Genomic DNA, 15,839 nt, shown 5'->3' with positions numbered 1-15,839 from the left:
CATTTTGTGAAGATCACAGAAGACTTTATATTATTGAAGTGAAATAAAGTGACAAGATTCGTTCCAAAATACATGCTTGCACACATTCTGTGTGTTCTGTAAGCATTTTAAAGATAAAAAAAAAAAAAACCTTAAGGGTTTTGTTTTTCTGGAAAAGGGATTTAGCTTTGAGCAATTTGACAAATAATGAGATTTCTCCTAATCTGTTTTCTCCCCTGTCATTTTCTCTATGGGGGTCTTTCTTTTTCCATTATAGTCTGCCTTCTTTTCCTTCTCTGCCTTTATCTCCTATCCACTCAGAATTTAAAGTCATATTCATTGTTATGTACATTAAATAAGTAGTTTTATGTGGTTGATCTTGTAGATAATGTACAGAATATTTCTCTCTGAAATTTAATCTTTGCATCTTTTAATCACCATTAGTGTATCTGTCACCTGAAAGGTGTTAGTGTTGTTATTAGGGGCAAATAATAATTATGTGGCCCTGGTTTAAATCCCAACACTGATTAGTTTGGATAGTTGCATAGAGTTCTTCCTGTCTTCATATGTATCAGTCAGCATGATTCAGCTAGGCTGCAGTGACAAATATACCCTTGTGGTCTTCAAGTATAATCAATGAACACTTTTTTCCCTTCAGGCCCTTTAGAATCAATCCTTGCTGTACAGCAGTGATACTTATTGTGCTCCTTCTGAATCCTGACTGGAAACACCCCAGTCTGTCATGGTCCATATGTATGACAAAAGAAAAAAAATACCTGCAAAACCATGTGGCTCTTAAACATTCCAAGTGGCCCACTCCCATATCTAGTACCTTGGCAGTGAAACAAGACACACAAAGTGCCTTAAGTAACAGACCCTGAAAAGATGGGTCTTTTAAGAAGAGGCTGATCAGAGGAAATAGCAAGTATTATCCACAAAACAATACAACCAACCAGGACAGTCTTATGGAATTGATGTAAGCAATCAAGAAGTTAATTTATGGAAAGGAGTTAGAAAGGTGTCTAATGAACAATAACCAGTAAGCATAACATTGTCTGTGTAGGCCAGGGACAGTGTTACTGAGAGCTGAAGAAGACACTGAAATCTAGATCTCCTCTGTGCCTTTGAGGTCCTGTCTACTCCCACATGGAAAATACAAAGAGACCACAAGAGCGGATGAACTCAGGCTTTCAGATAGGCCCAGTACCACACAAGGAGGATTCCTATGAGATTGCTTCAGTACTCATTGCTCCCATACAATTGGATTTTGTGCAATTTCCCCAATAGACTGAGTTCCTTATGAGTAGCAGCATCTTTTCAGCTTTTGACCGCTACAACATCCTTCCTCCTCCCATGCCCTAACCTTGTGGTGCTGGAAAAATCACACCAAAGGCCTTACACATGCTTAGTATATGCTGTACCTCTAATCTGAACTGCCATTCCACATGTGAACTTTTAAAGTATATTCTTGGGGCTGGGAAGATGGCTCAGTGGTAGAGCACTTGCCTTAAAGTATATTCTTCTTCCTTTATTCAGCCTGGATGAGGGATGGTGATTTTTAGCCTCTTCCGTGGGAGCTGTTTCCTTCTGTTTGATGCCCCTTGGTTTAACCAGGAATTCAAGGTGCATAGATAAAACAGGCTAAAGTATACTTCTATGGTATACTCAAATTTTTACATAAAGAAACCACAACAGTACCTGGAATCCAGCAATGTTTACAAAGGAGCTGTTGGCATGCTTTACCTACAGCCCCTCTGCTGCATTTAGATTCCGTTTTATTTATATTGCTTCATGGGACACAAGTGTATTTTATGTAATATACTGCAAATTTAGTTTTGTTTTTAGTTTTGTTGTGTTAATACTTTTTTCCTCTGTGCTTCTTTTGCAATTTTAATGTCAGTGGGCATTCTAAAGAGATCTAAAGAGATATAATTTCCCATATTTTCAAACCTACCTACACATTAAGAAGGCAAGTGATTGTCATCTTAGTGAACTAGGGCCAGAATAGACCAATAATTCTGCTAACTTGCTAGATACCCAACGTATACAAACCAAATGTGAAGAGATAGGAGAATCTATCTAGGTGCTAAGACTAGTAAGGCAAATGCCTATGTCCACAGGAGGTGATCAGCTAATCTAATCAGGCTCCAAAGGCATTGCAATTACTGTTCAAAGCTGTAGGCAGCAAGTGTCCATTTTCTGTTCTTGCCTTACATTTAGTAGTTTGTACTGTGGAAAGGAAATACTGCAGACAAGTGAACCGACATGAAAGTGCCAGCTTCAGAGAACTTATTGTCTTAGGATGCGTCTGAAACTCAAGTATTATATATTTAAAATACAGTCCCCATGTCAGGCCCTGTGGTCTCACATCTGTAATCTTAGCTACTCAGATCTGAGGATTGCAATTCAAAGTCCAAGAGACTCAGGAAAGTCCATGAGACTCTTATCTCCAGTAAACACCAAAAGAAAAAGTTGGAAGTGGAGTTGTGATTCAAGTGGTAGAGTGCTGTTGGCCTTAAGCACAAAAGCTCAGGGTCAGCACCCTGGCCTTAGTTCAAGCCCAAGAGTGGCACATGCACATAAAAATACAGTCCACTACTTAGAATGTGGGAAAAAAGTTAGAGGTATATTCACCTGAATGTAATTTTTTCATCAGCTTCTTCAGATACACTTATTAATTGAATTACATGAATTTCTTCCATGTTGAATACCTTCTGGAGGTGGTCGGACCCATCCTGTTGCTAAAATACAATATGTAGCTCCATTTTTTTCTTCTTCCTTCTTTTCCATCTCTCAGCCTATCTACTTATTGGTCCAATTTATTCAGTTCTACATGGGGATTCAAGCTGTAGACTTTTAAAAAAATGCATTGGATACCATCTTGCTACAGGGTTTTATGCTTAGTTTTTAGTATTAGAAAGGTAGCAAATTTTTCTTCCAAGGGAAAGGTCTCTGTCTCTGTGTCTCTGTGTCTGTCTGTCTCTCTCTCACACATACACACACACACAATACAATGAACAAGGTAATCATTTAAATATAAAAGGAGAATTACTTGGGAGTTGAACAGTCTTAGCTAGGTGGGTCAGAGAAGCCTGAGAGGGTATGGATGGATATAGACAGGTTATCACTACGATGAAAAGGGGAGGGCTAGTGTAAGGTGAGTTGTGCCCTATTGAAAGAACAATTCTAATTATTTACTAGTCCTTTCCAATCATGACTGGATCTGTATATTTTGCCTCTAGGCCAATGGCATCGCTTGACAAGGAAACAAGCTTAAATTGGGAAGTTATGAGGGGATAATAATGGGACAGATCTAAGGATAATTCCTGGTTAGAATCTTTTTGAATCTCCTCAGCTCAGTCTCCCCAAGCTTCGGATCTTTGACTTTCATGTTAATAAGAAGATGCTACAGTCAGAAAAACCTCTAAAGCACCGTAACCTCTTAAGTCATCAAAAATGTCTAACTTCTATGAATCATGTGATGGAGACAAGTTCTAGTGTTTTAATTCCTTTTTTACAAGCAAAAGTAGAAACAATATCCACAAAATAATCTTTCTGCTCATCCTTGAGCAAATCGCCTATCTCCTGAAAAGCCGTTTCATAGACAGAGATTATCACAGGAAATCCTGCAACTATCCTCAGCTCTCCACCCCAGGGAAGGCTGTAAATTATGGCTTAAGGCAGAAGTTTGGCAGGCAATTGGGGGCAAGATTCCTTCTCATCTTTTGTGGAGCCATTTATTCCTTTGGAAATAGATCTTTCCAAATTCATTCTGTTTCAACATTGAGATGCTCCCATTCTCCTAGGAGAGATGAATGGGTTCATTTTACACTGTGATCACGATGTCAAGATTCTACAGAATGGGTTGCCAGTGTTTCCTTGTGTAAATGATGGGGGTACCCCTGCTTCTAGTCCAAAGGTATTGGCTAGAATGCATTAAAGAGGCCATGCAGGAAAAAGAAAAGGGAGGAGGCAGGGGGAAGAAGAAAGGAAGATAGCAGAGTCCCCAGATGGTGGCCTAAGGTACGTGCAAACTAAGAAAAGCCAAATTAAGAAAATCAGGTAAGCAAAGAACCTCGTCTCACATACCTGACTCATCAGGAGGCTGCTAGGAGCTGAAGTCAAGTGACTGATGCTTCATAAAAAGATACAGTAGCAGAAGTAAGTTACCCTGCCTAACAGGATCAATCATGCCTTGCTGTTCCTGAAAACTTCCCTTTTGTTGTTAAGTATGCCTATCTACCTAGCTTCTCAGGCTAAAATCTAAGCGTCAACCATTATTTGTCTCTACCCCTTTTCTATTCCCTCTCCTACTCCCAGTTCATTCCCCAATCAGTTTCCATGTCCTGCAAACCCTGTTCTACTCCCTTCCTTCCTTCCTTCCTTCCTTCCTTCCTTCCTTCCTTCCTTCCTTCCTTCCTTCCTTCCTTCCTTCCTTCCTTCCTTCCTTCGTTCCTTTTTTTGTTGGTCATGGGGCTTGAACTCAGGGCCTTGGTGCTGTCCCTGAGCCTGAGCCTCTTTGTGTTCTACCAGTTGAGCCACAGTGCCACTTCCAGTTTTTGAGTGGTTAATTGGAGATAAGAGTCTCATGGGGACTTTTCTGCCTGGGATGGCTTTGAACTGTAGTCCTCAGATCTCAGCCTCCTGAGTAGCTAGGATTACAGGCGTGAGCCACAAGTGCCAAGCTTCTACTGTCTTCTTTAATCTAGATCACTTTTACTTCCTGTCTTTAAGAGCTTCCTGTACTTATGATATTGGCTTCTTTTGGTCCAATGTATCCATAACAGATAACAAAGTGTAAATTAGGTCATGTGAGCCTTGCTTAAAACCTCCCTCCCAAAAGGTTCCAGTTGGTTTTAGAATATCATCCAGGTTCTGTAACATACCATCTAGGGTCTGTAATGTCGTAGCTTCTTTCTGTTTTGTTTATATTCTTATTCTCAAAGATTGGTGCTCAGGTTTATTAAATACATGGCAGATAGTGCTTGTAAAATAAGTGCCACAGGTGAGTATTAATATATCATCAGCTCTGGATAAGCAGAAAAGGAACAAACATGATCCACATGGTGAGCTCCATGGTAGGTATTAGAAATAGGATCTCTAAAATCCACCAGAGTCATAATTGAAGACACAGAAAAAAAGAACCATCTCTGCGAGGCAGAATTTACTTCTGGGAGCAGGCAGGGGGCTTCCTTTTTAATCCCTAACTCAGCAGACCCTGCCCCTTGACTTTCACTGGCTGAGCTCAGGTTCACAAGCTATTCCCTCTGAAAGGGAGGGAACTCACAGTTACAGCTGGGTGGGCAAGTCTGGGAATGTCCAGCAAGCTTTGTTTGCATCTTGTCAAGCAAGTTTCACCAGCAAATGCAGCTTAGTAAGAATCTGGATAAAGAACCCAGAACTGAGCATAGTTAAGATGGTAACACACGTTGCTCACCATAGGTTTCATCGGTTTGCGAACTCAAGGCTGTTAAATATTGATGATGGCGCGTGCGCGCGCGCGCGTGTGTGTGTGTGTGTGTGTGTGTGTGTGTGTGTGTGTGAATGTGTGTGTGTGTGTGTGTGGCTTTGAACTAGCAGCGGGCTCTCTCTGAGAATCACATGGTCAGGAAGGAAGGTGATTCACTTGTCTTTCACATGCCTCACCTCATTGGAAGATTTTCATTTATTGACTTAGTTATTTTGAGACAGAATCTCACTGTACAACTTAGACTCCTGGTAAACTTGCTGGCCTCAGTCTTACGATCATCCTGCCTCCGCCTCCAGAGTGCTGAAATGCTAGGATGGTAGACCTTGCCCCACCACCTCACCTTTGGGTCCTCTTAACGAGAACTTTCACACCTCTTCAGGGAATACCACAGCTCTCCTAGCATCTTGCAGACACATGTGAAATGCAGATAATTAGTTGAGGTGTTTTTGCAAATTAAAAATCTTACTATCTTAAACATAGTAAGATTTAATTTTTTCCCCCAACAACCCCCCCCCAAAAAAACATAGCCAGGCACCTGTGGCTCACGCCTGTAATCCTAGCTACTCAGGAGGCTGAGATTTGAGGATCAGGGTTCAAAGCCAGCCCGGGCAGGAAAGTCTGTGAGACTCTTATCCACCAGAAATCCGGAAGCAGTGCTGCGGCTCAAGTGGTGGAGTGCTCACCTTGAGCTGGAGGGCTGAGGGACAGTGCCCAGGCCCAGAGTTCAAGCCCCCTGACTGACAAAAAAAATTTTTTTTAAAGATGAACTTATCCAAATAAGTTGGTCAGTTTGTAACAATTCAGCTAAACACTTTCTCAATCTATTTTGCATTATGAACCCAAAGAAAAACAACCATCACCTGAAATTTTTGTGAGCACAAACTAAAATGCTTTGTTTTCTCCTATGACTCCTTCTCCCTCTTAGTCTCATACCTTTTCTTCTCCACCCCTGCTTTTATGTGCATAATCTATTCTCTGTGGGGAGAATGACTGCTGGAAGTATGTGGTACTGTGGGTTTAGTAGCATGCTTAGCAGCTACTTAGTCAGCTGGCCTCACCAGAAGGGCTGGTGGAAATAAAGGTAAGTGTTCTCTGTGTAAGCATTTTTGGTTTTTCTTTCCATATCATATGCTAATCATTTGAGCTGTATCCTTCAGATTGATCTCTATAATAATTTCTCACTATGCCTTTCTAGGAGGGTAAGTTTTCTGTTTGAATGCTTCATTGACTTTTTTTTTTAATTCATGTTCTTCGGTAGAAGATAGGTGTTGCCCACTCCACACTCTTTCTCTCTCTCTCTTTCTCTCTCTCTCTCTCTCATCTGAGCAAAGAAGTTTCCAAAGGTTCCTACCCACTTTTGGAAACAGTGATGGAAGGAATTTCTACTCCCTGTGTATGAGCAAAATCATATGGTTTAGCTGGTTTGGTTTGGTCATAGAAATATATCAACATTGTATAACTCAAGTTTGCTTGTAACTTTGTGGATTCCATTGCTCCTGGAGGGAATAACAAGTTCATGTATTGTGAACAGTCTGGTTCTAAAAAGGCTAAGTTGGTTAAAGACAATTAAAACCCAAAATGTGTCTTGTGGATGTATGAGCCTTGAGAATGGCCATGAACCGATTCTTACCAAACTCTTCTACCTCCAATCTGCCCAGGAAAAGAATTAGTGAGTATCTGTGTCATCTTCTTTCAAGCAATTAGGAATTTTTTCCCCTCTCAAAATGAACCTTTTTCTTGTGTTTTACTTTGCTTATATTATTAGTTCTGGATTCTTGAAAGCTAGGGTTCTCTCAGACCTACTGTTAGGGTGGGTCAAGAAAAGAATATTAGTGCATTTCATCATGACCTTCTCCTCTTTCCTCCACCCTGAATTTATCAGATCACTAAGACAAAGCATTCCCTTAAAAACTGAGCTCTTGGATTATATCGCCAAACGAATTCATGGTTCATTGAAGGCTCTTTGTTTTATAATAATAAAGATTTCAAAACTCTATTCCTTCACATTTATGAATCCCAGAAATCTTCTTCGTGATTTTGCTTTATTTGCAATAATCAGTATCTTTACTTGGGAAATTTGACTGAAGGGTATAAGATAGTTTATTAATTTTCTTTACTTAGCTTTAGCCGTGATGAGCTAAGCAGCCTTAAGAGATTCGAATGGTTTTCATGTGATCAATATTTATTACTTACATTATAAAAGAAAGGGAAATACATCTACACATAATCTAAGAAGTGGCCAAATGCTGAGCATAAATTTTTTGGTTACTAAAAAGTGTAAAAGCCAGGTGCTGATGGCTCATGCCCATAATTCTAGCTACTCAAGAGGCTGAGATCTGAGGATCACCATTCAAAACCAGCCCATGCAGGAGAGTGTGTAAGACTCTTCTCTCCAATTAACAACAAAAATCCAATAGTAGAGGTGTGGCTCAAGTGACAGAGCACCAGTCCTGAACAAAAAGGCCAAGTGAGACCATGAGGTCTTGAGTTTAAACCCTACTAACCGTATAAAAACAATGGGAGAAAGGGAGAGAGAGGAGGGGGGGGGAGGGGGAGAATTTATATCTTTGAGATAATTTTTAAGATAACTTTATATGTTCTTGCTAGTTCCATTTAAAAATTTAATTTTCTGTCTGGCCATTCTTTATTCACAGTGAAGAACTTTTTATAGTCCTCGTTTCTTTGGTACTGGATCATTGGCTTTTTCTCGAGTCAGAAAGTCTCTTGCCTTCCTAGCTGCTTCTGCTTTGAAAAGGAGACAATTTGAATTTGTATGTTTCAACCTTGGGCTTGCCTCTGCATCTTGTATCACTTATGAATCCAGTTTTCTGACTGGGTCATGGATTTGCTTTGCCCATCTTCTCTATATTGGTTTCTGGATAACATTTTTAATTGCTTTTTTAGTAGTATGATGAGTTGACTTTTTTGCTTAATGATAAATGCCACGCCTCTTCGCTTCTGGAGGCTGAGGGTTTACTTGGAAATGAAGAGTGAATGAGATTCTCTACCTTTTGAATGTAACGTGTGATGTGTGTTAATCGTCTTTTCTAGTCTTAGAGTAATAAGAACAGGAGAGGTGTCAAGTGTAACTAGTAGGTGGTGAGAACATTCTTTTTCTTTTTTTTTCCCATCACATTTTTTAGTTAAAAGCCATCACATTCTAAAACCTTAGTGAAAGGAATGGATAAAGTTTTGTGTTTAAGTCTGGTTACTCTAGGTATATCCAGATACCATAAGCACTGAAATGTAATGTTAGCATCTCCTAAAACACACTGAGCTAGCCAGGTGCTGGTGGCTCGGGCTATCTAATTCTAGCTTCTTAGGAGACTGAGATCTGAGCATCACCGTTCAAAGCCAGCCTGGACAGGAAAGCCAGTGAGACTTATCCCCTATTAACCACCTAAAACCTGGAAGTATTGCTGGGGCTGCAAGTGGTAGCACTCTAGCCTTGCGCAAAAAAACCCAACAACAAAACCCATAGGGACAGTGCCCAGGCCCTGAGTTCAAGCCCTATGACCAACTGAAAAAACAAAACACTGAGCGGAGATAATCTTTACAACGCTATGGATAATATGACACCTGATGTCCCCACATGGGCTGGATTTGTGCTCCTCATTCTCACTTTTATTTTGCCCTTAAGTATAGAAATTAAGCAATATGCAAAAAAGTTTCACACAGCATAGACACCCCCTTATAGGAGAGGTGTGTGCAACAGTTCTGCCCTGACAGCCAGTATTGTCCACGTTGGTCTATATTTCCCTCTTTGTTATGGAAGCATTTACATGTAGAATAAAAGAAGATCCAAATATTAAAACACAAAGGCAGATTTATTTGTTCAGAGAACATCTGTTCTTGTTATAAAGTACACACTTACCAAGGTCCATTTTCTTGTTCATTGCCCTCTCGGTTGGCTGCTGTACAGGCTGCCGGTGCACTGATTTTAAGTTGAGTTGCAGGAGATAATGGGCAGTGGTATCTAAGGAGATGAATTGATGAGGACATCCCATTGTAATGCATATTTTTTAGAAAATTCTAAAGACAAACCTGCTCACAAAGAAAAGCTGAGATGGAGTAAAAGGCTTTATTATAGAATTACATTTTTTCCCCAAAGATATATTGAATGAGTTACTCAGTAAATTGAGTACTCATTATGTACATGTGGGTCCATTTGATTTCTGTCAGTTTGGTTTGTAATTGAAATGCAGAAATGTTTTGGAAATTTTTTAAACACAAATTATTTGCTATGTATGTTATAATAAAAAAACCTTTTCATTAAAAGAAATTCTGCTCATTTTTCAAGAGAGGAATTTCCCCAGGTGTTATTGCCATAACCCTTCTAACTAGCAGACAGAAGAAAACCACTTACATTTCTTTTTTACCACTTACATTTAAGAAGTGCAGTTTAAAATTACTTAGAGATGTCTTTCTAGGTGGTGTGTGTGTGTGTGTGTGTGTGTGTGTGTGTGTGTGTGTGTGTGCGTGTGTGTGTGTATTAGTAAGCAATATGCAGTAACTTCATTTATATATTTTATCTTTTTCTCCAAGTTATTTTCAAGGATAAGGCTTTACACATATAGATTGATTAATTTAGAAACACCTATTCAATATATTCCTGTCTAGGCTTATTGTTTAGAAGATACTTTGTCTAAGACCTCTGGTTCTATGCACCTCATTATCTTTACATTTTTGCCTCAGTTCTCTGTTGACATCCTTTTATTCTTTTACTCTCCCTTGCTATCTTTTGCCCTTAATTCCTCGTTGCTATTTTTTATGAAGTGCACTTGAATTTCACTTGAGCATCTAGAACATCTCTTGAGAACATTTGACTTACCCTTCCACTGAGCAACACTTTCTATGAAATATTCTTTTGACTTAAAAAGGTTGAATATTGGGCATTTACACTATTTCACATTTTAGGCCTTGGGATCTTTTCAAAGGATGATGAACGATGAGATAAATCATTCCCTTCAGGAGTACACCTTGACATTATTTCTATTGTGAGGTTCATTATGATGATTTCTATGGCCATTGAATTCTGATAGGATGATGGGTTGACAGAAATGTCACATTAAGGCAACATATGTTGTAGAGTTCTTTTTTCATCCAATGGGTGGATTTGTGCTAAAAGCCATACTGGTGTATCATGCCTAAATACCCCAAATAATTCTTTCAAATAGATGAGAAATTTCCTCAAGTCACCAAGAAATTCATTTCAATTGAAGACTTTGAAAAACAAAGGGCAGCCGTCTACCAATTCCTTTACATGTTCTTTGGTTGCCAATTGGTATTTTAAGACCTTGTATTTATAGATGCAGGAGGACGCTTGTCTCCTTCTTTATGTTTATGACTTGAGACCTCTGCTTCCTGGTGTTACTGTGGAGGAGCTTGCTGGGTCGTTGGAAGTGGGATGAGAGTAGGGGGAAGTGATCTGTTCATCTGCTGATGCTGGCTCATGTGCACCAGTGTGGCTTTGATAACTCTGATGTCACCAGCATTCCTTGGAGAACTGATTCTAACTTTGGCACTTACCACCATCCTCACTTAGGCAAAGGACCTGAGACCCTGTATGCAGGGCAGAAGCTCAATGACAATGAATGGCACACCGTCCGGGTGGTGCGGAGAGGAAAAAGTCTGAAATTGACAGTGGATGACGACGTGGCTGAGGGTGAGTACAGCTGTGTGCAAGCCTGGCTCTTCCCATTTGGTTCGCAAAAGCATCCCTTTGCTTAAGGAAAGTCACAAATGATGTTCACGGAGACCATCTCAGGCAAGACCAATACCATAAGTGATCCTCTGTAATTTCACAATTCCCTTTCACCTGTCTGAACAGTGGAACTTGTGCTGTAATTATGTACTTACGCATTTCTTTCCTTAGGCATAGAGTTTATATGTGAAGAACAGATATACAGAACCTTTTTATTGTTCAAAACTCTCTTTTTGTTCATTCTTCCATATTCCAGTTTCTTCCATCAGCGAACCAGTCACTTCAACAAAGGTAAAGAGACGATTCAGGAATTCGGAATAGGACAGGGAAGTGTCAATACTTAGAATACTACTTGGAAGGTGCTAAATAAAGTTTGGCTTAAGTAGTTATTCACTTATTGTTGTTAATGGAGTACCTGTTCTGTACCAGGCACTATATTAGAAAGAACTCATATGGCCAGTCTTCTAGTAGATGAACCTTACATTTAGGAGGGCATGGCACTGTGGACATATGCACATAGGGAATACTCAGAGTCCTGGGCAACCCCTATGCATTTCCCGAGTGCCTGTGGTGTGTCAGAAATGCACGAACATTGTAGAAGACAATAAAGAACTGTAGAAATACATTTCCTCCAACAGGAAACTAATCTAGTTGATTAGATAGCAGTCATATTTGGAAATAGGGCAAGTATATTTTATAGAACAGGAACACGAAGTTTAAGAAGACTTACACAATTGCATTAAATTCATGTCTGTATAATTTCACAAAACGTAGTTGTCTGATAGACTTCGCAATTCAGCTGAAGAAAATGATGATTATTATCATCATCATCATTACTCTGTGTGTGTGTGTGTGTGTGTGTGTGTGTGTGTGTGTGTGTGTGTGCGCGCGCGCATGCGCGTGCTGGTACTGGGGCTTGAACCCAGGGCTTCACAGTCTTGATTAGCTTTCTTCTTCAAGGTTGAAATAGCTGTTGCTCTCCCAGTTGTGGCTCCACCAGCTATGGCTCTATCACTTGACCACAGCTCCACTTTAAGTTTTTTACTGATTAATCAGAGAAAAGAATCTCTTAGATCTTCCTGCCTGCACTGGCTTTGAACTGGGATCCTGGGCCCCACTGACAATTATCAAGTACAGAAGAAATGTACAAGAGTGAGTTAGGTTAAGGTGGCAATGTATTTCAGGAAACAGATGACGACATGCACTCTCCCCTCAAAAATAAAAGCAAGCAGAGCCACACCAGCTACACAGCATACTCCAATCATGCATAGACATAATGTAGGAGGAGGAGGTGTGGTTACTAGTCTACAAGCCTGAGGGGTAACTTGTCTTTATAAAATGCATGTAAAAAAGGAGATGTAAAAGTGGCTGTACATTTAGAACCTTCAATCAATCTGCATTAATTATTCAGGAAATCTCCATGAGCTAGCTGTTGGTGCAGACTGGAGCCTGAGCTGCAAAGACTGTAGTAATAAGATGCACATCACTTGCTAATTCCTCTGGGCTTGGCTGAGTGAGTAGATCCAAGTGCTTGAGGTTTATGGCATGTTTTTCATAGCAGCCACTAGATGGCACCCTCACCTTAATCTCTTCCTAGCAATGGAGTTGCTTTCATTTTCCTGGGGGAAATGAATCCATGCTGAAAGCAGTCATAAAGAACTACAGAATTTAGGGCTCTGTATTTCCCTCTCTGTCATTAGTCTTTTGTGGAACCTTTACAACAAAGGTAATTATAAATTGTGCTTCCTGTTACCATGAATAATTAGAATGCAGAGCTGCAAACCTTGGAATGCTGAAGTCATCCAGTAATTTGATATTTGAAATTAATGAAGCTCCTGTACTTTTCAGCCACACCCCGGCTTCCCCTGCTGAAGGAAGAGGGCAAGTGCTTAGGCTAAAGCAATTTGAGAGAGGAAAAGAATTATTTTGCTTGCGAGCTATAACCTTGGGTTGCACTGTTACAGTGATGTGGGTTAATTTTAGTTCACAGAAGTCATAAAATCAGACCATAGACAGCTGGTCTCCAGGTTATTAAGTGATATCCTATTGGCTTATTTAGTAATCCCTTTTATGCCGCTTAAGACCTCCCAGCGTGCCAAATTTCCAAATAATTTGTAGAAATTATGCAAAGAATAGGTTAGACTCACACAAAATCAAAAGCAAAGAAAGAACTACTCCTCAACCTGGTGATTTTTATTTGTTACAATGTAATTGTATTCTTGGAAGTGCATTTGACAGCTAATAAGGCCTGATTGACTGATTGGGCTGAAAATTTATGATTAAGAAAGAATTAAAAGAATACTGCTCTTGGGTATGAGCCCCCAGTGTTGCCTCAACCACCCACTCCACTTCAGAAAGTCTTTGTAGAACAAAAATTCACCCCCTTTCACTTCTCTGATCCAACGAGGCTTCTCCCTCCCTCCCTCATTGATGCTGTTAAAAAAAAAGGGGGCAAAAAATGTTAGTTTTCAAAGTTTTTCCTTAAAAACTTGTTTCTCAAGTAACTCAGAAGTTGTTAATATAAAATTTGGAAATGTTAGGTCAAAAAAAAGTTCTTTATTCTAAGACTTAGGGGAAGCCTTTGTAGGCTTTATAGGCTCATGTAAACTGCTAATCACCAGAAATTAAATATGCACTTTCCCAAATATATTTTGTTCCAGAAACTTTTCTAAACAAAGCACTTAAAAAGTGGATTTTGCGAGTTGCTGATATCCTGGGAAAGAGGATCTGAGACTCAGTAGAGTTGGAGAATTACAGACAGAATGTACCAATCCTTTACAGAGTCGTCATAACCCTTTATTTTCTTCATTCTCTCACCATGTCTGAGATCTGAGATCTGTAGGAGGTCAACAGACTTCCTCTGAGCCTTTCCCTTTATATTTGCTGAGTTCTTAATTTTGGCCAAGAACAACATGTTGCAGAAATGATGAGCAAAACTGACCCCCAAGCAAATTTATTGAACACAAACTCTTTCCATGCTTATCAAAGTAGCTTGTAAAACCTCTTTTGAATATCATGGCATATAGAAGTCACCAGAAGTGGCTACTTCTTAAAAAGAGCCTGCCAACACTGGGCACTGGTGGCTCAGGCCTGTAATCCTAGCTAATCAGGAGGTTGAGATCTGGGAATTGTGGTTCAAAGACAGTTCAGGAAGGAAAGTCCATGAGACTTATCTCTAATTAACCACCAAAAAGCTAGAAGTGGCACTGTAGCTCAAAGTGTAGAGTGCTAGACTTGGGACAATGCCTAGGCCTTGAGTTCAAGCCCCATGACTAACCAAAAACAAACAACCAACCAAAAAAAAGAGTTTGCATTGCCAGGCTGGTAATCCTAGCTACTCAGGAGGCTCAGATTTGAGTATTGAGATTTCAAGGAGCCTGGGCAATAAAGTCTATGAGACTCATTAACCAGCAAAATATTGGCCTTGGATCTGGGGTTCAATTGGTAGAATGCTATTCTTGAGGGAAAAGTTAATGGATAGCATCCAGGTCCTGAGTTCAAGACTTAGTATGGACACACACATACGCACACACACAGAGCTTGCATTGATGATAAGAGAGAAAAAGAAGCTGAATAACTGGAAATTATTCAGAGAAAGGCAGAGAAAAATAAAAGGACAGTGACTACCATATATTTAGAAACAGCTAACAATTTCAGTACTAGACACCATTCTTAATACTTTATATTAAGTACTAGTAGGTTACTAGTGGGTAACCGAGGCATATAAAGTTAGGTAACTCTTCCAAGGTAACTCAGTTAAGAAGTTGTGGAGTTGGAATGCAAAACCAGATAGCATAACCTTAGAGTTTTGATATTCTCTTGTGTTATATGCTGCGGGCTTTGTGGGAAGGTCCTACTTGGGTTTGGTAGACATTTCCCTCCCTAGCTGTATGTTGTATGTTCTTTCAACACTTGGAGTATAGATCTGTAGGCAGCCTACTTGCTGTCAGTGAAATACAGAAGTAAAGGTGTGAGCTGAGTCAGCCAGTGGTCCTCTTGATACTTGGCCATAATGAGAAGTGTGAAGTTATTATAGCAGCTTCTGCAAGGAAATTCCACCAGATAAATTCCATTTACTGCTCTTCTTGGGTAATAATGCACCCAAATGAGTTACCATTTTCTTCAATGATACTAGGATGCCTAAGTAAAGACATGGCTGTGGAATTACATATTTGGGATAAATTTGAGGGTTTACTATGTGCCATCAGTTTGATCCTGTATCAGATTGCTTAACATAATCTTAAATGCTCTCAGCTCTCTAGCAAAATAATGGTATCTGTCCCCAATTTTTATTTTGAAGAGGACATTTGTTACGTAATGTTTTTAGCACCAGGCCTTGCATTTGGGGCATAGTTATTAGTCTTGGGTCTTCTCTCTTCTCCATCATCCAGGTTATTTCTCTTCCCTCTGAAATCTGAGAGCAGCTGGTACAAGGTGTTCACATACCTGTCCCATAGTAGAAAGGAAGTTTGGGCCACAGAGAATTCAGAGGACACATAGATTATATAGATTTACTTTTAATATTTGGTTAAGTCTGGTACAGAATCTAAGACTGAGTAATAGTCTTTTGTTGTGTTTTTGAGTGTGTGTGTGTGTGTGTGTGTGTGTGTGTGTGTGTGTGTGTGTGTGTGTGTGTGTGTGTGTGTGTGTGTGTGTGTGTGGAATTCAGGGTCTGGGTGGAAGCTA

At 39.9% G+C, this 15,839-nt stretch overlaps 1 protein-coding gene across 28 annotated transcripts in view; it reads left to right on the top strand.

The window, feature by feature from the left end:
* Positions 1 to 15,839, top strand: part of Nrxn3 (neurexin 3) — a 1,574,539-nt gene that overhangs the window by 731,338 nt on the left and 827,362 nt on the right. For all 28 annotated transcript variants that reach the window (XR_011373379.1, XR_011373377.1, XM_070028703.1 and 25 more), the window contains one exon: positions 10,995 to 11,114. Coding sequence is in view for 26 of the 28 variants with exons in the window: in XM_070028703.1 (XP_069884804.1) it covers positions 10,995 to 11,114 (120 nt within the window). In the remaining 2 variants the exon portion in view is untranslated. The remainder of the gene's footprint in view (positions 1 to 10,994; positions 11,115 to 15,839) is intronic.

The sequence above is a fragment of the Dipodomys merriami genome, unplaced genomic scaffold (assembly GCF_024711535.1).
Source record: "Dipodomys merriami isolate MVZ:Mamm:240054 unplaced genomic scaffold, mDipMer1.0.p SCAF_1, whole genome shotgun sequence".
Taxonomy (NCBI): domain Eukaryota; kingdom Metazoa; phylum Chordata; class Mammalia; order Rodentia; family Heteromyidae; genus Dipodomys; species Dipodomys merriami.
This window is presented reverse-complemented; position numbering and strand designations above follow the sequence as displayed.